Source organism: Bufo gargarizans, chromosome 3, assembly GCF_014858855.1.
Source record: "Bufo gargarizans isolate SCDJY-AF-19 chromosome 3, ASM1485885v1, whole genome shotgun sequence".
Taxonomy (NCBI): Eukaryota; Metazoa; Chordata; class Amphibia; order Anura; family Bufonidae; genus Bufo; species Bufo gargarizans.
Window position 1 is genome coordinate 48,175,316 of NC_058082.1, and position 27,552 is coordinate 48,202,867.

General features: G+C 44.5%; 1 protein-coding gene across 2 annotated transcripts in view; it reads right to left on the bottom strand.

The window, feature by feature from the left end:
- Positions 1-27,552, bottom strand: part of DYNC2H1 (dynein cytoplasmic 2 heavy chain 1) — a 478,712-nt gene that overhangs the window by 74,926 nt on the left and 376,234 nt on the right. For both annotated transcript variants that reach the window (XM_044284009.1, XM_044284008.1), the window contains one exon: positions 3,594-3,803. In XM_044284009.1, coding sequence (XP_044139944.1) covers positions 3,594-3,803 — 210 coding nt within the window. The remainder of the gene's footprint in view (positions 1-3,593; positions 3,804-27,552) is intronic.

Consider the following 27,552-nt stretch of genomic DNA (forward strand, 5'->3'; position numbering starts at 1 on the left):
TGCCCCAGCTCCCTCCTCATGCGCGGCCTGCCCCAGCTCCCTCCTCATGCGCGGCCTGCCCCAGCTCCCTCCTCATGCGCGGCCTGCCCCAGCTCCCTCCTCATGCGCGGCCTGCCCCAGCTCCCTCCTCATGCGCGGCCTGCCCCAGCTCCCTCCTCATGCGCGGCCTGCCCCAGCTCCCTCCTCATGCGCGGCCTGCCCCAGCTCCCTCCTCATGCGCGGCCTGCCCCAGCTCCCTCCTCATGCGCGGCCTGCCCCAGCTCCCTCCTCATGCGCGGCCTGCCCCAGCTCCCTCCTCATGCGCGGCCTGCCCCAGCTCCCTCCTCATGCGCGGCCTGCCCCAGCTCCCTCCTCATGCGCGGCCTGCCCCAGCTCCCTCCTCATGCACGGCCTGCCCCAGCTCCCTCCTCATGCGCGGCCTGCCCCAGCTCCCTCCTCATGCGCGGCCTGCCCCAGCTCCCTCCTCATGCGCGGCCTGCCCCAGCTCCCTCCTCATGCGCGGCCTGCCACAGCTCCCTCCTCATGCGCGGCCTGCCACAGCTCCCTCCTCATGCGCGGCCTGCCTGCTTATCTCACTTTATGAATGAACAGGCAGGCGGCGCATGACAGAGTGAGCTGGGGCAGGCGCCGCATGACAGAGGGAGCTGGGGCAGGCGGCGCATAAGGAGGGAGCTGCGGCAGGCGCTGCGCCGTCTTAATGTTATACCTCCAGTATGTAAAAACATGGCTTCTTAACATTATATCGGCGTATAACACGCATACATCATTTGCCCCCTATTTTCAGGGGGAAAAAGTACGTGTTATACGCCGATAAATACGGTAATTACAATGGAAAACTATATTTTTTAAAGGGAATCTGTCACCAGTTTTGTGGTGTTCTAAGGGAAACAAACTAGTGACAGGGTTCCTCAGCAAAATGCTGGGTCACTTTCTTTAACTGACCCAGCCGCTTTGCCAAAATCTTGTATAGAACAGCTCCAGTGCATAATGATGAGTGCCGAGTATGCATGAACTTCTTGCTTTCCCTCCCACCTGCTACTGATTCAATTGGAAAAAACTGTCAATCAGAGGTAGGTGGGCGGCGAGAGCCCTGAGCTCCTGACTAAGGGCACTGACTGGCATGCGCTGGGGTAGTCAGGATTTTAAAGTGAGGGCAGCAGAAAACTGCTCTTCAATATATTTATTAATGATCTTGTAGAAGGCTTGCACAGTAAAATAGAAATTTTTGCAGATGACACTAAACTGTGTAAAGTAATTAACACAGAAGAGGACAGTATACTGCTACAGAGGGATCTGGATAGATTGAAGGCTTGGGCAGATTAGTAGCAGATGAGGTTTAACACTGACAAATGTAAGGTTATGCACATGGGAAGGAATAATGCAAGTCACCCGAACATACTAAATAGTAAAACACTGGGTAACACTGACATGGAAAAGGATTTAGGGATTTTAGTGAACAGCAAACTAAGACTACTTTCACATTGGAGTTTCTGGGTCCGCTTGCGAGATCCTTTTCAGGGCTCTCACAAGCGGCTCAAAACGGATCAGTTAAGCCCCAATGCATTCTGAATGGATAAGGATCCGTTCAGAATACATCACATTGGCTGCGTTTGGTCTCCGTTAAGTTTTTTAGATGGTCACAAAAAAGCAGCTTGGTGACCGTCTGACTATGCGGAGCCTAACGCATCTGTCTAGACTTACAATGTAAGTCAATGGGGACAGATCCGTTTTTCACTGGCACAATATGGGGCAATTGAAAACGGATCCATCCCCCTGACTTTTAATGTAAGTCAAGGCGGATTTTGAATGAATAATGCAAACAGATCCGTTATTAACGGATACAAGCGCTTGCATTATTTATGCATATTCGTCTGTGCACATAAAAGACAGATCCGCACAAAACGCGAGTGTGAAACCAGTGTCAGGCCGTTGCTGCCAAGGCCAATAAGATAATGGGTTACATCAAAAAGGGGCATAGATTCCCGTGATGAGAACATAGTCCTACCACTTTACAAATCATTAGTCAGACCACACATGGAGTACTGTGTACAGTTCTGGGCTCCTGTAAACAAGGCAGACATAGCAGAGCTGGAGAAGGTCCAGAGGAGGGCAACTAACGTAATAACTGGAATGGGGCAACTACAGTACCCTGAAAGATTATCAAAATTAGGGTTATTCACTTAAAAAAATTAAAAAAAAAAGACAACTGAGGGGAGATCTAATTACTATGTATGAATATATCAGGGGTCAGTACAGAGATCTCTCCCATCATCTATTTATCCTCAGGACTGTGACTGTGACGAGGGGACATCCTCTGCGTCTGGAGGAAAGAAGGTTTATACACAAACATAGAAGAGGATTCTTTACGGTAAGAGCAGTGAGACTATGGAGCTCTCTGCCTGAGGAGGTGGTGATGGTGAGTACAATAAAGGAATTCAAGAGGGGCCTGGATGTATTTCTGGAGTGTAATAATATTACAGGCTATAGCTACTAGAGAGGGTTCTCCAGGGAGTTATTCTGATTGCCTGATTGGAGTCGGAAAGGAATTTTTTATTCCCCTAAAGTGGGGAAAATTGGCTTCTACATCACAGTTAATTTTTTTTTGCCTTCCTCTGGATCAACTTGCAGGATGACAGGCCGAACTGGATGGACAAATGTCTTTTTTTCAGCCTTATAAACTACACTGCCTGTCCCCCCCAAAAAAAAGTCACCACCTGAATTTAACTAAGCAAATAGTTATGAGCCTCCTATTGGATAATTACTGCATGGGCGATTATCTTTCAGCTGGCAACAAGTTATTTAACCCCAACTGGTGCAATGAGTTGCTTCTAATTTCTAAAACAACCATGTCGAAAGACACAGCTCGTGGTCGTGGAAAAAATTTAAGTCTGTTTGAGAAGGGTCAAATCATTGGCATGCATCAAGAAGAGAAAACATCAAAAATTGGGTTAAGAACTGTCCAACGCATTATTGATGCCAGCACAGGGAAGGAACACTACGACGACACTGCGCATGCGTTAGCTTGCGCATCACGAGATTATGGTGCTCTAGCTTTCTGCCGTCGGGGAGCAAGGAGAAGATTCAGAGGAAGCGGGGCGGTGCTAGGCTCCTTCACGCTGGACTCATCTCAGGTTAATTTGCATATGTATAAAATCTTTTTTTTTACATAATAAAAGCACACAGAGCTATGGGGACTGTGTATTGCAGATGTGCTAGCGGCCATCTAGCAGCCGATGTCCTCAGCTCTATACACAAAATCCAGGTGACAGGTTCCCAGAATCTTTGGGATGTGCTGGAGAAGGCTTTGCGCAGCAGTCAGACTCTACCATCATCAATGCAAGATCTTGGTGAAAAATGTATGCAACACTGGATGGAAATAAATATTGTGACATTGCAGAAGTTTATCGAAACAATGCCACAGCGAATGCGTGCTGTAATCAAAGCTAAAGGCTTTTTTTGATGGCGACTTTTTTTTTGGGACAGGCAGTGTCACTATGTTACTATGACAGATTCCCTTTAATAATTCATTAAGCGTAAAACATAAAACGCGTCCAACATTCACACGTGACAGGAGGCTGGGAGACGTCACTTACCTTCTGCTCTAATAAAGCACTTGCTAGCTTTTGTACTTCGGAGGTCAACAATGACGTCCCTCTGATAACCTTGCTCAGAGCCGCCAGGGACTGGTGGATACTTTGAACCAGGCGGATAGCATTGAACTGCTCCAGGATGATGAATGACAGGATGGGGGAGCCGTGCCGCTCTGTTGGAGGAGACACCTTCTGATGGATCAAGTTTGAAGTCTGAAATCAGATATACAAGATGCGATTGTTAATGCCGTTAAATGGCATTTATTATGTAGAGAAAGTGAATACCAGGCTCTTACTAATGTATTGTGATTCATTTTGCAATCACATTATGCACTGTTTGTTTTCAGAGGTTACGACCACCCTGCACCCAGCAGCAGTGGTCGCACTTGCACACTATAGGAAAAGGTGCAAATGTCTATGGTGTTTGGGACCGCAGGAGCATGCAAAGGCCAGCTCTTTTTCCTATAGTGTGTAAGCACGACCACCGCTGCTGGATTACAGGGTGGTCGTAACCCCTGGATAAAAGCAGTGTATAATGTTATGGAAAAATGAATCCAGCCAGCAAAGCAGGCAATACGGACAATCACAATACATTAGTAAGTGTCTTGTATCAACTTTCTCTACATGATAAATGTCGCTTGCTTAAGTGAGACAACCCCTTTAAGGCCTCATCCTCGCGGCCGTTCCGTGTTTTGGCGGACCACAATTTGCGGTCCCCAATGCACGGGCAACATCTGTGCGGCCGCCGGGACGGATCGAGATCCGTTCAACTTGAATGAGTCCGTGATCTGTCCGCACCGTAAAAAAAAATAGAACATGTTTGCGGTGCGGCGGCATGGCCAGAAACACCACGGAAGCCCTTCGTAGTGAATGGGTCCGCATCCGTGATGCGGGGTGCACACGGCCGGTGCCAGTGTATTGCGGACCCGCTGTATGCAGATGCCATACGGTAACGGCCGTATTTAGGAGGCCTAAGCATGAGGTTTTGCACTGATACATGTGTGTATTACAGGGGACCTGTTCGGTGTCTGATCTGCAGGCAGCATAGTATAGAGCGGGAGGAGATGAGCAGATTCATAAATAGCTTTGTGGGAAAAGATAGATTATAGTTGGTCATTTATTCATTTGAATTTCTGCTTTTTCTGGGCTTAGAGGTCCAGCGGGCGGTCCTAGTCAGTGACTGACGGCTATCTCTATAGAGGAAAGGTTGCCAGTCACTGATGGGACTGCCCACTGGACTCCTAAGCACAGAAATGACAAGTCATATAGTTTTGTGGGAAAAGATTCAGTGCATCCATCTGCCCAGCTCCTCCTGCTCTGTACCGTGCTGCCCACAGATAGCCCTGCATGGACAAGGTGGAAGGATCCCTTTCATTGTGATAGTTTCTAGAGTCCTAAAGACACCCAAAAAAAATCATTCCCACAGCCCACATTACATTACATGTCCTTCTATTTCCTACCATGCGAGAATGATCCGGCTTATGTCTGCCATCTTGTAGGAGGCAGTGGCCTACACAGACAAGTAAGGGCCCCATAGCAAGGACCAAACCGGGCCCTACACAGGACAGAAGGGTTTGTGCCTAAACCCCTTTCAATGACCCTTGGGCCATTTATTTCACTGCCTCATTTGCTAAAAGTTGTTCCTTTAGAGGGTAGAGTCCTGACCAAGTTTTCACCTCCAGCAGAAGAGGAGATAACCCCAACAAAGACTGGGCCCCCTCTTGCCCTGGGCCCCATAGCAGTCGCATGGTCTGCCGCTATGGTAGTTACACCCATGCCTGCAGGCAATAGCTGCGGCAGCTACAGTGAATATCCTATGACGCCATGCCCACAGTGGGTAGCTGGACTGCATCCAACAGAAGCTTTAGAAATATGCTGATGTGCCACACATGCCAGTGTAAAGGGTAGTCCTGGTCCAGTATATTTTCCTCCACCTTACACACAGGACACTTTGTAATTTACCTGCATTTCAAAAATGTGATGTGTTTTTTTTCTGGTGAGGAATTCAGCTTCCCAAATGTCAGGCACATCATCAGTGACACTAGCTGTAGTAATTATGCAGGTGTGCATTACTGAGAGGGGGAGGGTGCTGAATCTACCGACATGCCCCACAGCAGGAATATCAAGAAAACAGCAGGATGCCCTCAGAACCGTAAGTGCATTAAAAATGAAAAGTACTATCAAAATGGCATTAAAGTTTTATGTGTTGTTAGACATTTTATTTATTTATTATAGAGTGAAAATTCCTTAAAGGCCCAGGAGAGGCCACAGACTGTGCCCTGTGCAGCAGCATGCATTTCTCAGGCAGTGTATGAACTGCGGCCTGCTGCAGGGAGGGGCACAAAAGATTAGCTGGTAGAAGCTTTCCGTTATAATGGACAATAACGGAATCCATAAGACGGAAACCTTTACAGGCAGTCCGTTTTTATCAGTCATAATAGAAGTATATGGGCAAGCATAACGGATCCGTCTGGTTTCCGTTATGATGGACGGAAAACAAAGTTCTGTCGACAGGAAACCAGACGGATCAGTTATGCTTGCCCATATACTTCTATTATGACGGATCAAAACGTACTGCCTCTAAAGGTTTCCGTTTTGATTTCCGTCTTATGGATTCCGTTATTTTCCATTATAACCATGTTATAACGGAAAGCCATAATGGAATACGTAACGGTGATGTGAACGAGCCCTTACAGGAGAGCAGCCCCAAGGAGATTTAGGCTGGGACCACACAGTCCTCTTGCGTGACCGAGGATTGCAGTGTAGCATTGCAGCCATAGAAATTGACGGGGTCGAAGCCCGAGTGGCAGGTTGTCGCAACCCCAGAATTGCAAAAAAATAAATAAACTCTGCTTGATTGTTTGCAATTGGAGAATTGGGTCATGGCAACTTGCAAGTCTTGCTGTGACCCCATTAATTTCTAGGGCTGCAATGCTACACTGCGATACTTGGTCATGTGACAACTGTCATGCCCAAAATCGCCATGTAGCCCCAGTCTTAGTGACCACAGCAGAAGAAACATTACGGAGAAGAATTGCAAAAGCAAAATTCATAATGCAACGGTCCAGGCAAATCCTTCCAGATGATACACATTGGGGAGTTAATAGATGCTCCAAAGCTCATTAGTACCGGAGGACCAGGAAGCGGTGAAGGCTCTGTACTCATCGCTTCCTGGTCCTCGGCTGTCGGCTGACTGCGCACAGCGTGAGGGCACTCTGTGATCTCAGGCTTTGCGCGCCAGCAAGAGGAAGAAGATCGCGGGCAGTGAGGACCGGCTGTCACAGAAGGTGTTACAGAAAACTAGAAGACACAAATGAAGATCCGACTGACTTGATCCAAAACTAAGGAACCAAAGGGTAAGACCTGTAACAGCCCTAGCTCTCTCCCTTACTGCTCAGCCTATGCAAAAATCTCTATGGTAGATAATTGCATACCCTCGTTCCTCGACTGTATGACACCTGAACACCCTATAATAGTGAGGGGACACGACCACCGGCTCCCTACACTTAATACGGAGGGAGTCAGGGTCACCTGGGATCAAGCAAACAGGAAAACACAAATAAATGAACAGACTTATCTGTAAAAGCATCAGTTGTAGCATCCAGCATGCACACACTCCAGGAAGTTGTATAAACCGCAAAGTGATGCAGTATGGGAGGGGATTTAAAGGGATGCAATCAGTTCAACTAGATGACAGCTGAGAGAGGGAAACGAGATGACAAAACGAAAGCAAACCAAAAGAACCTCAAGCAGGAGGTTCTGAAGTACGTCTGTCAGAGCTTCTCAGATGTCTGGCAGTGACACCGGCGGCATCCAGGAGCAGGAGAGGTGTTTTTTTTATATTTTATAAAACATGAGGCTGCTTGGGGCTGATCTGATATGGGGACTGCAATGGGGGTGATGAGAGGTATAATGGCTGATAATGGGGCTGATGAGAGGCATAAGGGCTGATAATGGGGGCTAATGAGAGGCATAAGGGCTGATGAGAGGCACGGGGCTCTTATCTGAGGTCTGATTGGGGGTCATTTACATTGGGGTCTGATCTGAGGTCTTATTGGGGTCTTATTAACTTTTGGGGTCTGATTGGGACTGTCAGCTAAGGTCTGATTAACATTGGGGGTCTGATTGGGGGTCTGACCTGAGGTCTAATGAAAAAAAAAAAATTCTTATTGTCCTCCTCTAAAACCTAGGTGCATCTTATGGGCGACCCCCTTATGGGTGAGTCTCATAGGGCGAAAAATACGGTATATTGGGAGAAATTTATCAAATCTGGTGTAAAGAAAAACTGGAGCTCTGAAAAATGAAAGGTGGGATCTGTTTCTAGGGGCAACTAAGCCAGTTTTTCTTTATGCCAATTTTGATAAATCTCACACATTATGTGAGGGAAAGCAGAGGAATTAGAACAGTATGGGCGAGATTTATCGCTGTATTGATGCCAGTTGTGTGCTGTACATGTTCAGAATGAGGGCCGCATTTATAAAGCACTTGTTCTACTTTTTCTGCCATAAAAGTCTAGTAAAAAAAAAAAATTAAGCTATGCCTCTTTGCTTGAACCTAAAAAAAATCCAAATCTGTCGGCAATCTGGGGGGAGTGGGAGCTCACTAAGTTTTCTGGGCCCCTATGATGACTGGATGTGTCCCTTCCTAAAAGCTGTCCTGCTGCAGGTGTAAATAACGCTTACAAATCCCACACAGAGGAAAATCCCATTCTGTGCAAACCCTCTGATCAGATTTTAATCGTTTATTCTGAGGATAAACCATCAGTATTAAAATCCTGGAGTAACCCTTTAAATATGTAGTGCATTATAATCTCATAAAATAAATTTTCCAGTTCATTTTTATTTAATTTGGATAAAATTTAATTTGATAAAATGATGCGTTGATGGCACCCGCGGAACAGGCCATTACATCTTCCCGTGTGTATTATTTATGCTTTAAAAGCAGCACAATGTATATTTTACCAGGAAGACAACACTGGGGGCCGCCTGTGATCTCTGGCTGATTTCATGCATAGTAACCTCTCCTTTTCAGGAAATACTGTTCTGAAAATTCAGTTCACAGATTTTATTGTTTATTGATATTTATTTATTTATTTTTGCATCTCCGAAATTCACCATTTTAAATAAATGTAAGCGGCAAGCGCTGGTGAGAGCTGCTCGGCTGACCTTGGCGGCTGCTTGAGTAGTCCGTTCAGTTGTGCAGATTAATAGCGCGAGCACAGGAGGAGGCTGCGGTGAAGGAATCCGCCATTTGTGTTCTGATTAATCTGGAGGCGATGTTCAATTACTTACTGTCAGGTGGAAGGAACCAGACATTGCATATTGGAATAATGTGTGGAGTATCCGCCATCGGCAGATGGGTGCACGATTCTCACCTCTGTCCTGTACCTCCATGTCTACTTTATGGGCTGTAAATGGGTATGTGTCTGTGGAGGTAACTGGTCACTTAAAGGGGTTGTCAGAGTGATGAGAAACTCGCCCCACTGCCCACAAAGGTGCTAAAATAATAAAAGATAATGTACTTAAACAGGGGCGTAGCTATAGGGGGTGCAGAGGTAGCAGTCGCTACCGGGCCCAGGAGCCTGAGGGGCCCCAAAGACCCTTGTACCACATGAGAAGACACCTGTTTTATAGAAGGTGCATGCTGGTCAAGTTACACCTCTGGCTGGAGGGAAGGGGTTAGGTCCAGAATTTGGCATGGTGGGGGGGTGCAGTTTAAATTTTTGCTTCAGGCAGCAGGAAGGCAATGCGCTTCCCTGCCCCTGGCCACAAAGCAATGAGGGATGGGGGGCCCAAGCTAAACTCTAGCACCGGGGCCCATAAGCCTTTAGCTACGCCCCTGTACTTAAAGGGGTCTGCGGCTACTATGGTATTTAACAGTTGCTCACCTTTAGTATATCTTCCCCATGATTTATTTTTTTACATTAATGAAAGAGGGTAAAAGCATGGCTGAGTCACATGATTTGTGTATCTTTAGCAGTTAAAGGGGTCCTCTCACTTCAGCAAATGGCATTTATCATGTAGAGAAAGGTACTACAAGCCACTTACTAATGTATTGTGATTGTCCATATTGCTTCCTTTGCTCTGCTGGATTCTTTTTTTCCCATCACATTATACTCTGCTCGTTCCCATGGTTACGACCACCCTGCAATCTAGCAGTGGTGGTCATGCTTGAACACTATAGAAAAAAGTGCTGGACTATGCGCATTCCCATGGTCCTAGCCATCAGAGAGGATGGCACTTTTTCCTGTAGTGAGCAAGCACGACCACTGCTGCTTGATTGCAGGGTGGTCGCAACCCCTGGAAATGAGCAGTGTATGATGTGATGGCAAAATGAATCCAGCCAGAAAAGGAGGGAATATGGACAATCACAATACATTAGTAAGTGCCTTGTATTAACTTTCTCTACATGATAAATGCCATTTACTGAAGTGAGACAACCCCTTTAAAGTGATCCTCCAGTTTTAAAAAAATATATAAAAATAAAAAAAATATTACATTAACTGGGGAACCAACGGGACATTTAAAGGGGATGTCCCACGAAAAATATTCTATAGTTTTCAAACCAGCACCTGGATCTAAATACTTTTGTAATTGCATGTCATTAAAAATGTATTATAGCCACTGAGTTATTCAATAAAATGAATCTGTATAGCGCCACCTGCTGTTTGTTATTTTTCTTATTTCTTTGTCTGGCTCACTGAGAAGGTCGCACATGCTCAGTTTGAGTGAAACGCTCGTTAATTGGCTGAAACTGTTGTTTGTGCAGTCACACCAATTATCATTTCTGGGCAGCAGATTGGCAGCGATCTACTGCCCAGAAACAGTGCAGCTGTATGAGGATGAGCGATCGTAATAGCGATCCGTCATCCTCATACTGTGAAGGAGATTGCCGCATGTAAATGCACCTCCACTGAACGCGCAGCCGACTGTCAGGAAGGAACGCTTACTTCCCGACATTCTGCTGCTCATCGGCCTAAATCCACCTTAAGTGCAGAGCCGTAAAATGTCCACAAACCCTACAACTATGGGCAATCTACTAAACTCTCCAATGCTACAGAGAAAACCTAATTATCCCTTCCCTCCACCCCCAAAACAAAAGTGCTCAGAGGTGAAATTACACTCACGAATTTCAAATTTAATTACTAGAAATCCTGACAGTAATTAAAGAAGTATACAAAGCAAGCCACGGCAGATAAACAGGTCACCACACACTTTCAATTATATCATCCAGCGGCATAACTAATCATAATAAATGGACTATGTAAGAGACAGAAAGAGATGTTCTGTGCTTTTACAGGTAGTGCATCATTTAATTGGCATTATTACTCCCCCGTGTGCTGGGCCGGGAGGACTCTGTCGGGAAGATTTTTCCTTGCAGATTTTCATTTTCGTGATTACTTTTCAGAAATTTCACTGAACCCTGAGTAAGGTTGTCTTCTTCAAGACATCTTCACCTTAACCCAGTGTCTACTCTGTCTTGGAGTGCAGATCCACAATGGGAATCACTGCACTAATTACAGCATTTACTGCTAGGATATGAATGTGCTTTACACTAAAGAGACCGATACCAATGAACCCACGACATGGTCTACAGCGCTCCACTGGGGTTGCCGACCATACAGTAAGCTCTACACGTGCCCCTCCACCCCAGGAACCCTTTTCAGAAGCCACTGAGGGATAGCAATTGCACCCACAATTTTTGCGGGACGGGTACGGAACTTTTCATTTTAATGGGGCCGTAGTTCTATTCCGCGGCCCCGCAAGAAAGATAGAGCAAGTCCTATTCTTGTCCTCAATCACGGACAAGATTAGTCATTTCTATCATCGTGCCAGCCATGTGCGGTCCGCAAAATGCAGAACGCATACGGGCGATATCTGTGTTTTGCGGATCCGCAATTTGCAGACCACAAAACACTACGGCCCTCTGAGAGCCCTTAGTCATATGCAGAATTATTCAACTCATAAAGTTGAGCAACTTTACAAATATATTGCTTTACTCATTTGTTCCAATGTGGCTGGATAGTATCCAGCTCATAGATCCAGCTGACCCCCTGCCGATCTATCTTCTTTACCGCATCTCCTCCCAACCAGTCATTTTTCACCACTTCTAATCCAGTGAATGCAAGCTCCTTGTTTTTTTTTGGGTGAACTTTTTTAATATGCATAGATACCCTATGAGTCTCCAGTCCCTTTTTAATATTATTAATGTGTTCCTGTATCAAATTTTTTTATTTTCTCGTTGTGCGACCCACATACTGGAGGCCACAAGGGCACTCCAGCATGTATACAACTCCTATTCTGTCACACGTAATTTGCCCTTTAACTTTAAAGTCTTTATCTCTTTTAACCGAGTGGATCACTGTAGTTTTAATTTTTTTCTTATCATTGTTTCTATTCCTACACGGAAGGCAAAAACCACACCACGAAAAAGTATCTTTTTCTTTCCGTTCCTCTTTATTTATAATCGCACTATGGACCAAATCGATTTTTTTAATTCAGTGCCTTTTTTAAAATAAAATTAGGATGGCTAGGGATTTCTGTGCCTATATTCGGGTCATTCTTGAGTACACTCCAATTTTTCCTTATGGCATTTTTTATGAGGCCTGCTTGGGCTGTATATTTAGTGAGAAAAGCGAATCTAAAATCTTTATTATTATTCTTTTTTTCCTCTTCTTTATTCACTAGCTCTTTGTCCCAATTTTCCTGAACCTCGCGACTGCATCTCACTAAGTCCTCTTTATTATATCCCTTCTCCAGAAAACGATCCTGGATCAGTGAACTTTGTTCTTGGAACGTCACAGCATCAGTGCAATTGTGGTAAATTCTCCCGATCTGACCTTTCGGGATGTTATTGAGCCAAGGGCCATAGTGGCAACTGGTCAGATTGATATAACCATTAACATCATTTTTTTTTTTTTAAAAAAGGTCTTAGTCTTAAGCCGCCCATCTTCCATGAAGATTGTGAGATCGAGAAAATTCACTTTGTCACTGATGCTGCTCGTAAAGTTAATATTCCAATCATTAATATTTAGCTGTGCGATTAATTCTTCTAGACCTCTTCTTTCTCCTTCCCATATAAGGAAACAGTCGTCTATAAATCTTCGCCATGTATTGAGTTGACCAAGCTCAGTCTTTTTTCCTAAAAGGGGGGCGATTCTCTCTGTTTCCCATGCTGACATAAACAAGTTGGCGAAACTTGGGGCGAATTTCGCCCCCATCGCGGTCCCGACTTTCTAGAGGTAGTAGTTCTCCTTAAACCAAAAATAATTATGTGTTAAACAAAAATCTACACATTCCACAATAAAATCTCCTTGTTCTTTTGTCATCTCTGGGTCTGCTGCTAATGTTTCCTGAATGGCTCTAATCCCCAAGTCCTTTGGTATAATAGTGGACAATGAAGTTACATCTACTGTACCAAGCCATATATTTTCTCCACAAGTACCTATATTTTTTATCAGGTTCAGTACACATCCCCGTGTCCTTTAGATATGACGGGGCCTTTATGACATACTTCTGCAAAAAATAATCTATATATTCCGTTAGTCGACTCATCAGTGAATTAATCCCGGACACAATAGGTCTCCCCGGAGGATTAGTCATATCTTTGTGGATCTTGGGAAGTTGATATATTACAAGGATCACAGGAAATTTTATTATCCAATAATCAAGCTCTTTTTATTCAAAATCACTTTATTAAATCCTTTTTGTAGCAAGGAATCAAGTTCTTTTTTTAAATCCATCGTGTTTTTAGAAGCTGATATGTAGTTTTATCTAACTCTGCCATATACTTGTGGTTATCCATAATCACTACCCCCTCCCCCCTTGTCGGTCGGTTTAATCACTATATTCTTGTTGTTTTCTAAAATTCTGAGCGCTGTTTTTCATTTCCCTAGTCAAGTTGTGCATTCTAGACTTAGCTTAAATTTTTTCCAATTCATTGAGTACCCTTCAATACATTCATTGTTTTTATTCTTAGGGGGAAAATTTGACTTTTCTCGAAGTGATGTATGCATAAACTCATTTTTTTCAGCAAAGTTTTTAATCTCTTTTTTCCAAATTTTTTCGGCTAAATTTTTAATCGGTGCTACTTGGCTATTCGCAAAATATTTTGCTAGGTTCAAAATGCTTCAAATGCTTTCAGTACACTTGCGTTTTTCCGGATCCGGCGTGTAATTCCGGCAAGTGGAGTACACGCCGGATCCGGACAACGCAAGTGTGAAAGAGGCCTTAAGGGGTTTTGCATTTTGCATCAACATTTTTTTAAATACTGTAATCATTTATGGAGGTCAAAGTAATTTTGTAATGTATTTCTTTTGCCTTTATTGCTACTGTCTCCCGTTCTGGGTTGTGGTCACATGACCATGTCCATGCAGCTCTGTCGTATTTCCTGTGATGTTATGTCCATGGGCGGGGCAGTGATAGGGGAGTGTCTATGTAACTAGCTGGGTGGGAGGAGCTATAAACAAGCTGGGTGTTTTTAGGGGCAGTGATACGGGAGTGTCTATGTAACTAGCTGGGTGGGAGGAGCTATAAACAAGCTGGGTGTTTTTAGGGGCAGTGATAGGGGAGTGTCTATGTAACTAGGTGGGTGGGAGGAGCTATAACCTAGCTGGTCCTTTCTAAAGGAGATGCTAGAGCTGTGGTAGAGGAAGGAGAAGTGCATCATGGGTTTGGTTGGATACAACAACAGGAAGTGCTACATACAGGATGGAAATAAACCAGAGGGATTGGGTTACATGGTAAAAATGGGTCAGGAGAGTCCAAACTGAAAAAAAGCATGGGGAATATGTACATGAGGTAATCAAGTCCATGAGCAGATCAGTTAAAAAACCACAGTAATCACGGAAAGCCGCTTCAAGAATGTGCTCAATAACAACCAGCAGAATTGTGAGTGCAGCTCTGGGGTATAAACACAGTTTGCAGCATTCTTTACCTTCCAACCTAAATGTCTAACTCGGTTCGAAACCAGTGGATCATACTTGCCCAGTTTCTCAGTACTGCAGTTTCTGTGGGTTTGTAGCATCGCTTTGACCTGACTTCTAGCCTCACACTACTCCTGCCTGCTGAATGGATCAGACAGTACCCCCTTCTCTTCACTATATCCATCTTTAACAAACTAGATATCAGATAATCCAGGCAGAATTTTCTGTCTATACTGTTTTCATCACTGGCCAGCTATATTGCTGCTGCACAGTACAGGTAGTCTAGCCTGGCATCTGCCATTGTTGACCCTAACACAGGTTTCTTGTCCCCCCCACCCACACTAAATATTACATATGCGATCTTGTGATTGGTGTAGCAAAAAAATCATTGCGCCTCCCACGTTGCTTCTAAGGGCTTATCTGCATGTTATAAAACATCACTTTTCTTAAGAATGTGGGCACCTAGGAAGATTGGGGCCAAGACTATGATGTTCAACGGTCAATCACACATGTCTAAGGTGAGTCGGTTTTATTGCAACGTATCTGATGACAGAGCCCCTTCAAGGGAATGGGGTGGGGGAATTGCTGTACCGAGACATCCTACAGATTGGCGTGGTATTAAAAAGCAGGAAATGCTCAAAACCATATGCAAAGGTGCATCTATACAGAGGGGGGGGGGGGGCAGATCCTGCACTTGTGGTCCGCTGCTAATGACAATCACATAAAAATAACAAAGAGGTGCACTCTGCGGTCTTACTAAGCCTCATACTGGTGTAAAATTGAGAGGTTAGCCAACATATCTTACGTGGAGGACCACTATGGTACTTGTGGTCCGCTGCAGGCATCCTCCATTGTATGCATTTTTGCCGGGGATTGCCATTAGCAGAGGGGCAACAAGTGCAGGATCTGCGCCCCCCCCCCCCCCGTATAGATGCACCACTGCATATGGGGTTGAGCATAATACCACGCCAATCTATATCAGCCAGTCTTGGGTGGGGCTCAGAGCTCTCTCCCTCCTCCCATTGTACGCCTGGTCACATGCTGGAGGTTACTGGGAGATTGCTGCGAGTCGGACCTTGCGCACCTGTAATTAGCCCACTGGCTCCTGGTATTGCCCATACGGCACAGGTAGGTGTTAGGACCCGAGCTACTTGAGAAACCTTGGCGTGGTGCTCGGGCTCAGACATGTCCTCCAAGTAGGATATGATAGCTAATCTCTCAATTTTACACCAGTATGAGGGTTAGTAAGACCGCATAGTGCACCTGTCTTTGTTATTGTTATATTATTTTTACTGTACCGAGACAGACTTTGAATTTGCTTAGTATGGAAAAAGACAGCTTAGAAGAAGTCCAATTACAATGTACAAATACATGAAAGGACCGTCCAGAGATCTTTCTAATGATCATCTTTCTATACACAGGACTGTGAGTAAGGGACATCCTCTATCTAGAGGAAATAAGTTTTCACCATCATCATAGAAGGGGATTCTTTACTGTAAGAGTGGTGAGGGTGAGACTATGGTGCTCTCCCCCAGATGAGGTGGTGATTAGAGATGAGCGAAGTATCTGAAAATTAGAGTCGACTGCTTCGCCGAATTTATAAAAAAACAATTTGCTTGGTTACGAATAACTGTCACGAAGCGCATTTCTTTGTAAGTAGTGGGTGCAATGACAGGGAACGGCGATAGCGCCGATCCCCAAAATCGTACCCCTCAGATGCCGCGTTCATAGCGGATAGTAATAACGTTTTTTTTTACTATTTCAGGTAAAATCGATTCACTACCAAAGGAGCACGAGGAAATTCGGCTTCTCGGTGAATCAAATTTTTCCTTAAATTCAGATTGAAGTCCACTTTGTGAAGTTCGATTCGCTCAACACTAGTGGTGATGGCACAAGTTCAAAAGGGTCCAGGATGTCTTTCTTGAATGTAAAAAAGATTGCAGGCTATGGGTACCAGATTTCTGAAGATGGGATGCTCACGCAGGGATTTTATTTAGATTATTTTGCCAGATCGGAGTCAAGATGGAATTTTTCTCCCTAAATAAGCCAATTGGCCTCCTCCTCTGTCTTACAGCCACTTTTCCTCCCTCTTGATCAACACGACAGGATTACAGGTTGGACCTATGTGTTTTTCTAACCTTACCAACTATGAAACCATGTAATGGCATAAAAAAAGGACTTTGTGAGTCTTGCAATTCTTCAGGAATTCAAAAACATTCTCCGAACTGACAGCCAAAATGGACGACTATATTTTGGGCAGCAATGTCATTATAAATGTTATTTGACTAAATATTCTCAGGGAGGCAAATCCTGTTTCTAGGAATCCATGGTGCGCACTGTGACGGCTTGCTTTTACTATACACAAGCTTATGAGCGTGAAAAAAAATAGCCATTTTCAGCTCTCAGGAGACAAACGTACTGCTCTTATTCCTACGAGCGAAGTGTTTTACGAGTAAAGTCAGAAGAGATTACATGGATGCCATATGCTATATATCCTCCAATTCCTACATTTTCTGTTACTATTATTTCACATACATGTCCAAACAGTGGACTCACGTGACTTCATTACTAGTATTCACCGATTGGGTTTCTTATCGAGGCTGACCCATTAATGAGTAATCACACAGCCCTGTCTCTTGTTGATGGGATTTTCCTTTACACAGAAATCCCATTTACAAGTGGGGAAAGTATGAGATCACATTAACCAGTTCCAATCTCATCGTAACAGAAAAGCCTTCAATTTACTGAAGAAGAGAGAAAAAAAATGTTATGTCCTAAAATGAAGGCTGGCCTGTCACCAAAAGGACGGTGCCCTTACGTCTAGTTATATTGACTTTTTTGCTTTCAATATTAAAGAAAAATACATTCAGGGGCCGGTGCCAGACCGAGCTCGATGGTGGCCGCCTGAGAAGAGCTCTCCCGCCAACAGACCCTCATCAAGCCCTGAGAACAGCGTTTTTCTCCCACAATGGTGAAGACACGCGGAAGAGACAGGCAAAGGGATCAAAGTTGCACTCCGAAAGTGCAGCGCTCGCAACCTGAAATGGAGAAATACCTCCAGAAGCAGTCAATCAAGTCCTCGGTTCAGGCATTCAAAATGGTGTCCGCACAGCAGGAGGAAGAACAGCTCAGTGAGGCCTCAGACGCAGAAAGCGTCCAAGAATTATCGGACGTGGGTGAGTCCCTCACTATTACCTGAGGCTTCCTACAGAAAGCTCTCAGAAGAGCGCTAGCCCCAATTGCTTCAGATTTAGCGGACATAAAAGATGATGTCCGCCAGATTGGTGATAGACTTGAAATTTTGGAAAACTCACACCAGGATTTGCTAGCTTTTGACATGGCAATGGAGGAGAATTTGTCCGCACATACAGCTTACATTAATGAATCCATGCTTATGTTAGAAGACCAAGAAAATAGAAGCCGCAGGAAAAATGTTTGCATCTGCGGCATACCTGAGGCTCTAGATAAGGAAGACCCCCCCTGCAGTGGTTAGACGTCTGTTCGTGGAGCTATTGGGGGGAGAGAGAGCGGACGCCATTATTTTTTAAAGAGCCCATAGAGCTCAGCGCTCAAAAGCTTTACCTTCTGAGAAGCCCAGGGACATCAATTGCGGCCTCCTGTCTTTTTGCGACACAGAAGATATACTTGCTAAAGTGAGGGAGCTTAATGAAATCCAACTGGTCAATCCTACCACATGACAAATTCTTGATTAAATGGTCCCCTTGGCGGAAATTGTACTCAACGCACACATGCACTGATCTTCTCCCCTCTTCAGATACCTCATTGTATATGTGTGGCTCTTTCTCCAACATGAAGACACGACACACCTTTTTCCTTCCCTTCTATTTTATTATTCAAGCTTCTGTATAACTTTATACATGCGATTCCTCCAGAAGTTATAGGCAGCTGTGTGCTGTCATATTTGATTAAGGTTTACGTACTCAATCTTTATGTTCTACCTTATGTAAACGTGCCTCATTGTTCTCTGTTCATTGATTATTAATATTTGCCTTATATATGGATGGATGTCCATGCTTGTTATTCTACTTATAATGACTAAATAAATAAAGATTGATAAAAAAAAAAAAGAAGAAAAATACATTCATCCAAGTGGGTAGAGATTTGTTGATTACAGATCTAAAATCCAAAATCATTATTTTTAAATTCATTCAAAGTCAATCGAAAGGTTAGGGTCCATCTCCCACAGCACTGCTTTCTGGGGTTCTAAAGGCTTCTTGTGCCTTCTCCATAGCAGGACATCTTCATGGCAATGGTGGACGCTGTAAAAACAAAATGTGGCCACCTCTCCTGGTATTGGTTTTCAATTGGTGACACTAATAATTGCAACCACAGTAACTGCTGCAACTCCCAGTTATCCTGTGCATGTACTGTGTCAGGGTAATCCATACTTAAAGGGCATCTGTCAGCAGTTTTGTCCCTATGACACTGGCTGACCTGTTACATGTGCACTTGACAGCTGAAGGCATCTGTGTTGGTCCCATGTTCATATGTCCCGCATTGCTGAGGAAAATGAAGTTTTAATATATGCAAATGAGCCTCTAGGAGCAACAGGGGCGTTACCGTTACACCTAGAGGCTCTGCTCTCTCTTCAACTGCTGCGCCCTCTGCATTATGATTGACAGGGCCAGACAGTGTACAACCGGGCCTATAAGTCAAAGTGTGGGGGAGGCGGCAGTTGCAGAGAGATCAGAGCCTCTAGGTGTAATGGTAACGCCCCCGTTGCTCCTAGAGGCTAATTTTCATATATTAAAACTAGATTTTTCTATTGCTGAAACAAACGCACATCTGGAAATAAGGTACAAAGTGCTATTAGGCTAAGGCTTTTCTTCAATAGTGATTATCCTGGTGACAGATTTCCTTTAACAATTGATGTAGTTTCAGCACCACAGTATTTTACTTTGCTTCTCAATTACGTCCGGTTACAGGTAAAGTTATTGATCCGCTGGCTAATGTTAAGGGAATTTCCATCTTAATCCATTATGCCAGAAGACAACTTTTTGGGGATCCTCAAGCAGCTCTGAGGTCTGGCTGTGGCTGAGCCATACCGCAGTCCATTCACCAATTTAACAATGCGCTTTCTAGCACTGTAATTTACCCACCCTACAATTATATGTAGTCATTGTGTCCTGTCACTGTATGGCAGAATTATTTATTCACTGAATGGCCATATTCATTAATTGAATGGCAGTAATATTCAGTCACAATATGGCCAAATTATAAACTCACTGAATGGCGGTTTTATTAATTTACTGAATGTAGATATTAACTCACAGAAAGGTGGTATTTGTTACAAAGCAGAGGTGGATCCACTGTGTTACTGGAACAGATTTGGGTTGGGGCTACTCCTAAGGATGTTGTCCAAGTTCCCCCCTCGTATTAAATCTTTAACCCTTATACAAGATTCTGGACTCCACTGCAGGCCGCTACCTCTTGGAGAAATCTCTGTTCAAGTGACTGCTGAGCAATGGAGGTAAAGGGACACAGGTACGGTCACGGACGTTCCCGAGACAGGTGGACAGCAGTTTGGAATTCCAGATCGCCAACATTATCGACTCTGGAGTTCTCCATAGATCTCTTCAGTATCTTGTTCATTGGATGGGTTATGGACCAGAGGAGAGCATGTGGGTACCGGCATCTGAAGTGAATGACAGTCGTTTGGTGAAAGCCTTTCAAAGGTCTCATCCGGATAAGGTTGGTCCTGGGTGCCCAGAGGTCACCCGTAGAAAGGGGTACTGTCACGGATGTTTCTGTGACAGGTGGCAATAAATCTGGGAGACTGGCAAGATGTGGTTTGATCTGACATGTTTTCCTTTTGGATCAAATGACGTCTGTGTTGTTTCTGGTGCTTGTCACGCCTTCCTTCCCCAGGTGTGGCTATTGTGGTCATTTATCCTTCTCTATTTATTGTTGTTTCTCCCACTATGCTATGTGGTTTATAGCTTCTGTTGTACTTGTGGTTAGCTTGTGTCTTGTTCTCAGCTGAGTTCCTGGTGCTACCAAAGCTTCTTTGAAGTCAAGTGTTTCCTTTCCCTTTTGTATTTTGTGTGTGTGTATATATATATATATATATATATATATATATATATGTGTGTGTGTGTGTTGCTTGTTGTTTGTAATTAGGCCTGAGGGAGACTCCTGTTCATCCTTCCCTTTGGAGGAACAGGTAGACTCAGTCCTCACATTAGTTCCAGGGTCCTATAGGGTGAGATAGGATTCTAGGTACCCAGTGTATGAACTTGCCTACCTTTGAGGCCTGTTCATACTGGTAGTCTGTCAGGAATGGAGTTAGGGATTACTTTAGAGTTTTCTCTAGGAGGTGTCCATGTTCTTTTTCCAGGCCTTATTCTGGTATCCCCTTTCCCTCCTATGTTCGGTTTGGTGTTTTCCTCCCACACACAAGCGTGACATTATAAACTGCCAAAACTGTCATTTTTGCTTGTTTCAGTACAGCCATGGATCCTATTGCTGCACTGGCCGAACAGCTGCAGGGGCTGTCTTTAGAGGTAGCTGACCTCTGCTCGACTGTCTCGCAGATCCAGAGACCACAGACTGCTGGTCCTAGTGGTGGTGGTTACCAGTACTGTCTCGAGCCTAAAGTTGCCCTCCCGGACAGATTCTCTGGGGGAAGTGATAATTTTATTTTGTTTAGGGACGCGTGCAAATTGTATTTTAGGCTACGTCCACACATCTGGGGATGAGAATCAGAGAGATGGTATGGTTATTTTGTTGCTTAAGAGGGACGCTCAGTCATAGGCATTTTCTCTGCCGACCAGATCGGAGTCTCTCCGGTCGGTGAATGAATTTTTTAAAGCTCTGGGTCTCATTTATGATGACCCCGATCGGACCTCCCTGGCCAAGACCAGGGAGAGTGTTCTGCTGAGATCTATTGCTCTGAGTTTAGGAGGTGGGCTAAGGATACTGAGTGGAACGATCCGGCTCTCCGTAGTCAGTTTTGTCAGGGAATATCAGAGAGGCTGAAGGATGCTTTGGCATTTCATGAGAATCCTGAGTCTCTGGAGGCCGCTATGTCTCTTGGACTACACATTGATAAATGCATGAGAGAGAGGTCTAGGGGGCCCCACTCTCAGGACGTACATAATCACATAACGTATCGTCTTCCTCTGACACTTTGGGTGAAGATACTCCTGGGTTTATGTCGGGGAAGAACCCATGCAGTTTGGGGGGCTACTCCCGGATCCACTTTTAAGCATTCTGGTCTTAGGAAGGAAGTGTGTTTTTTCTACGGACAGAATTGACATTTTATCAATATATGTCCATGCATTCAGACTCAAAAAGAAAAAAATGGGGATGTTTAATTCCCATCTGACGCTTGGAGGGGTGGGAGGAGAGTTTTGCCCGGTAGTACCAAATTTCTCCTGACTGATGAGGTGGCGCTAGAGTCCAAGACTGTGGGGATTGAGGTGTTTATTGACAGTGGGGCAGGGGTGAACCTGATTGATGCTCAGTTCATCCGTATGCATGGGTTGTCTCCAAGTGCATTAGAGAAAAACATTTCCATTTTTGCTATTGATTCTGCACCTCTAACTCAGAACTGTTTATCTCAGATGGTGCATGACATCGGATTAAGAGTGGGTGACTTTCATCAGGAATTAATCTTGTGTTGTGTGTTGGAGGGTCTCCCTGCTCCGGTGGTTCTGGGTTTACCGTGGTTAAGCAGGCACAATCCAAACAACTATTGACAATCACCCCAAGCTAGACAAATTCTAGATTGGGGTGATTATTGCGTTGACAATTGTCTGAATACATCTTTTTCTGCTTTAATCACTAAAAGGACGGAACCCTTAAAATATGTCTGGATTTCCGTGAGCTCAATCAGATTACTGTCCGTGATCCTTATTCCCTGCCTTTGATTCCTGATTTGTTTAACCAGATTGTTGATGCCAAGGTGTTCTCCAAATTGGATTTAAGGGAGGCATATAATCTGGTCAGGATCAACGTAGGGAAAGAATGGAAGATGGCTTTTAATACCCCAGAGGGTCACTTTAAGAACCTGGTCATGCCTTTTGGGTTTACCAATGCTCCTGCGGTTTTCCAGCATTTTGTGAATTACATTTCTTATCACCTGGTGGGAAGGATTGTTGTTGTGTATTTGGATGACATACTAATTTATTCTCCAGACATGGAGACTCATCAGGATCACGTTAGACAGGTGTTACAGATTCTAAGAGATAATAAATTGTACGCAAAAGTGTGTTTTTGCTGTACATGAGGTGCAATTATTGGGCTTCCTGCTGTCATCTTCAGGTTTTCGAATGGATCAAGAGAAAGTCTGTGCTGTATTGGACTAGGATCGACCTGAAAATCAGAAGGCTCTTATGCGGTTTTTGGGGTTCATCAACTATTACCGAAAATGTATTCAGAACTATTCGACAGTGGTGAAACCCTTGACTGACATGTCTAAGAAAGGAACGGATGTTTCAGTGTGGTCTGAGTCGGCGTTGCAAGCCTTTTCTTCAGTTAAGGAGTGCTATATTGGTGCAGCCGGATGTATCACAACCCTTCATTGTGGAAGTTGACGCGTCCAAGGTGAGGTTAGGAGTTTTATTGCAGGGCCCGTCACCTGGTAAATGGTGTCTATGTGCATTTTTCTTTAAAAAAAAAAAAAAAAAACTCTCTGCCGCAGAGAGAAATTATTATGTGGGTAACAGAGTTGCTGGCCATTAAGTTGGCTTTTGAGGAGTGGCGTCATTGGCTGGAAGGGGCGATTCATCCGATCACGGTATTCACAGATCACAAAAATCTGGCTTACCTGGAGTTGGCTAAACTACTTAACCCGAGGCAGGCCAGATGGTCTTTGTTTTTCACCAGATTCAATTTGTCACTTATTGTTCTGGGGTTAAGAACGTCAAGGCAGATGCCTTGTCACATAGTTTTCCTGGAGGTGGTGATTTAGAAAATCTGAGTCCGATACTGTCAAAAGGGGTGGTGATATCTGCTCCATACCCTGACCTAGAGGTGAAGGTGCTAGAGACTCAGGGAGACGCACAGGAGTCTTGACCTTCTGGGAAATTGTTTGTTCCATCAGAATTGCGTCATAAGGTGTTTGAGGAACATCACTGTACGGTTCTTACGGGACACCCTGGGGGTAGATCCACTGCCGACCTCATCTCTCATAGATTCTGGTGGCCGGGGTTGTGTAAGTGTGTTGAGGACTATGTGTTGGCCTGTAGTATCTGTGCACGCGCTAAGGTGACACATACTCTACTTTCTGGATCTCTACTTCCGTTGCCCATCCTGTCCAGACCATGGACTTACATTTTTACTGATCTGCCTAATTCGTCTGGAAAGACAGTTATTCTGGTGGTAGTTGATCGTTTTAGTAAAATGGTGCACTTTATAGCATTGCCTGGCTTACCTAATGCTAAAACACTTGCACAAGTGTTTGTTGACAATATTGTGAAACTTCATGGCATTCCGTCCGACGTAGTCTTGAATAGTGGGATTGAATCTCAGTTTGTGTCCAGATTCTGGAAGGCGTTCTGTACTCGGCTGGGGGTACAACTGTCTTTTTCTTCTGCTTTTCATCCTCAGATAAATGGACAGACAGAGCACACTAATCAGAGTCTGGAGACTTACTTAAGATGTTTTATCTCTGAGAACCTGGAGGAATGGTCCTCGTGTTGGTCTTTGGCAGAGTTTGCCATAAACCATCGTAGACAGGAGTCCACTGGTAAGTCGCAGTTTTTCGTGGCATATGGGTTTCACCCGCAATTTGGCCCATTTTCTGGTTTGGATATCCGGTATCCCTGAGGAGGAACGTTTTTCGTCATCATTGTCTTCTTTATGGTGGAAAATTCTAAATAACTTGATGAATATGGGCAACAAGTATAAACTTGTGGCTGACAGGAAACGTATTAATGGTCCGGACCTAAGTGTGGGTGATTTTGTGTGGCTGTCCACGAGAAATATTAAGTTGAAGTTGGGTCAAAGGTTTATTGGTCCATATAAGATCACTGCCATTATTAATTCTGTAGCTTTTCGTCTTGAACTTCCTCAGGCTCTGAAAATTCATAATGTGTTTCACAAATCTTTGTTGTAGAGATTTGTTGAACCTTTGGAGTGGTCCCCCTTGCCACCGTCTCCTGTCATGGTGGACGGCAGTTTGGAATTCCAGATCGCCAACTCTCGAGTTCTCCATAGATCTATTCAGTATCTTGTTCATTGGAAGGATTATGGACCAGAGGAGAGCATGTGGGTACCGGCATCTTACGTGAATGACAGTCGTTTGGTGAAAGCCTTTCACAGGTCTCATCTGGATAAGGTTGGTCCTGGGTGCCCAGAGGTCACACGTAGAAGGGTTCTGTACAGTCACGGACGTTTCCGCAACAGGTGGCAGGAGATCTGTGAGACTGCCATGTTTTCCTTTTGTATCAAATTAGGGTTGTGTTGTTTCTGGTGCTTGCCACACCTTCTTTCCCCAGGTGTGGCTATTGTGGTCATTTAACCTTCTCTATTTATTGTTGTTTCTTCCACTATGCTATGCGGTTGATCGCTTCTGTTGTACTTGTGGTTAGCTTGTGTTTGGTTCTCCGCTGAGTTCCTGGTGCTACCAAAGCTTCTTTGAAGTTAAGTGTTTCTTTTCCTTTTTGTATTTTGTTTATATACATATGTGTGTGTTGCTTTTCCCTGTTGTTTGCCATTAGGCCTGAGGGAGACTCCTGTTCATCCTTCCCTTTGGAGGAACAGGTAGACTCAGTTCTGACATTAGTTCCAGGGTCCTATAGGGTGAGATAGGCTTCTAGGTATCCGGTGTATAAACTTGCCTACCTTTGGGGCCTGTTCATACTTGTTGTCTGTCAGGAATAGAGTTAGGGCTTTCTCTAGGAGGTATCCATCTTCCTTCCCTAGTTTCCAGGCCTTATTCCGGTATCCCCTTTCCCTCCTATGCTGGTTTTTTCCTCCCACACACGAGCATGACAGGTACAGAGCACCAAGGGATCAGGTAAAAACCGGAGTTAGGGACAGGACAAGGTCAGGGCAGGCAGGCAGGCACAGTTCATATGATCTGATAAAATGGAGATCAGGCAGAGGACAGGTCAGTCAGAGAAAGGTCAAATTTCAGGAAACAGGCAGAAGTCAGTAGACGGGCAGACGAGTCTAGAAACAGTGAACTAGAACCTACTGCTTAGGCCTTAAAGGGGTTGTCTCACTTCAGCAAATGGCATTTATCATGTAGAAAAAGTTAATACAAGTCACTTACTAATACATTATAATTATCCATATTGCTTGGATCACATTATACACTGCTCGTTTACATGGTTACAACCACCATGCAATCCAGGAGGGGTGGCCGTGCTTGCACACTATAGGAAAAAAGTGCTGGTCTCTCTGGTGGCCGGGAACATAGGACCACACATAGGTTAGTGATTTTTCCGATAGTATGCAAGCACGACCACTGGTGCTGGATTACAGGGTGGTTATAACCATGGAAACAAGCAGTCTATAAAGCGATAGAAAAATGAATCCAGCAAGCAGAGGAAGCAACATAGATAATAACAATACATTAGTAAGTGCCTTGCATTAACTTCCTCTACATAATAAATGCTATTTGCTCAAAGAGGACCTTTCATGGTTTTATATTGAGATAAATACCTTTTTACTTGTGGGTACCCTCCGCTGATGCTGCCAAACTATCGCTCCTACTCCCCGCTGTGCCCCCTTGTATTTTCCGCACTCAGTATGCTAATACTGAGCATCGGTACAGGGAGGAGGAGACGCCAGGGTTTCTCAATGGGCGTCTCCTCCTCCCTGGCTGTGCCGTGATCCAATCACAGTGGAGACCGTCACAGCCAGGGAGAAGGTGAGCTTTTTTTTTTCTCCCTGGCTGTGACTCTCTCCACTGTGACTGAATCGCGGCACAGCCAGGGAGGAGGAGACGCCCATTGAGAAACCCTGGCATCTCCTTCTCCCTGTACTGATGCTCAGTATTAGCATACTGAGCGCGCAAAATACAGGGGGGCACAGCGGGAATTAGAGCGATATCTTAAAAAAATCAGGCAGGGTGGCAGCATCAGCTGGGGGTACCCTGCAAGTAAAGGTATTTATCTCAATTGATTTAAAACCATAAAAAGGTCCTCTTTAAGTAAGACAACCCCTATAAGTCCCCGAGAGTATCCAGCCATTGGCTGGGGAAGGTTAGGATACATACACTCACCTAAAGAATTATTAGGAACACCTATTCTATTTCTCATTAATGCGATTATCTAGTCAACTAATCACATGGCAGTTGCTTCAATGCATGTAGGGTTGTGGTCCTGGTCAAGACAATCTCCTGAACTCCTAACAGAATTTCCAGAATGGGAAAGAAAGGTTATTTAAGCAATTTTGAGCGTGGCATGGTTGTTGGTGCCAGACGGGCCGGTCTGAGTATTTCACAATCTGCTCAGTTACTGGGATTTTCATGCATAACCATTTCTAGGGTTTACAAAGAATGGTGTGAAAAGGGAAAAACATCCAGTATGCGGCAGTCCTGTGGGCGAAAATGCCTTGTTGATGCTAGAGGTCAGAGGAGAATGGGCCGACTGATTCAAGCTGATAGAAGAGCAACGTTGACTGAAATAACCACTCGTTACAACCGAGGTATGCAGCAAAGCATTTGTGAAGCCACAACACGCACAACCTTGAGGCGGATGGGCTACAACAGCAGAAGACCCCACCGGGTACCACTCATCTCCACTACAAATAGGAAAAAGAGGCTACAATTTGCACAAGCTCACCAAAATTGGACTGTTGAAGACTAGAAAAATGGTTTCTTGAACATGACAATGAGTTCACTGTACTAAAATGGCCCCCACAGTCACCAGATCTCAACCCAATAGAGCATCTTTGGGATGTGGTGGAACGGGAGCTTCGTGCCCTGGATGTGCATCCCTCAAATCTCCATCAACTGCAAGATGCTATCCTATCAATATGGGCCAACATTTCTAAAGAATGCTATCAGCACCTTGTTGAATCAATGCCACGTAGAATTAAGGCAGTTCTGAAGGCAAAATGGGG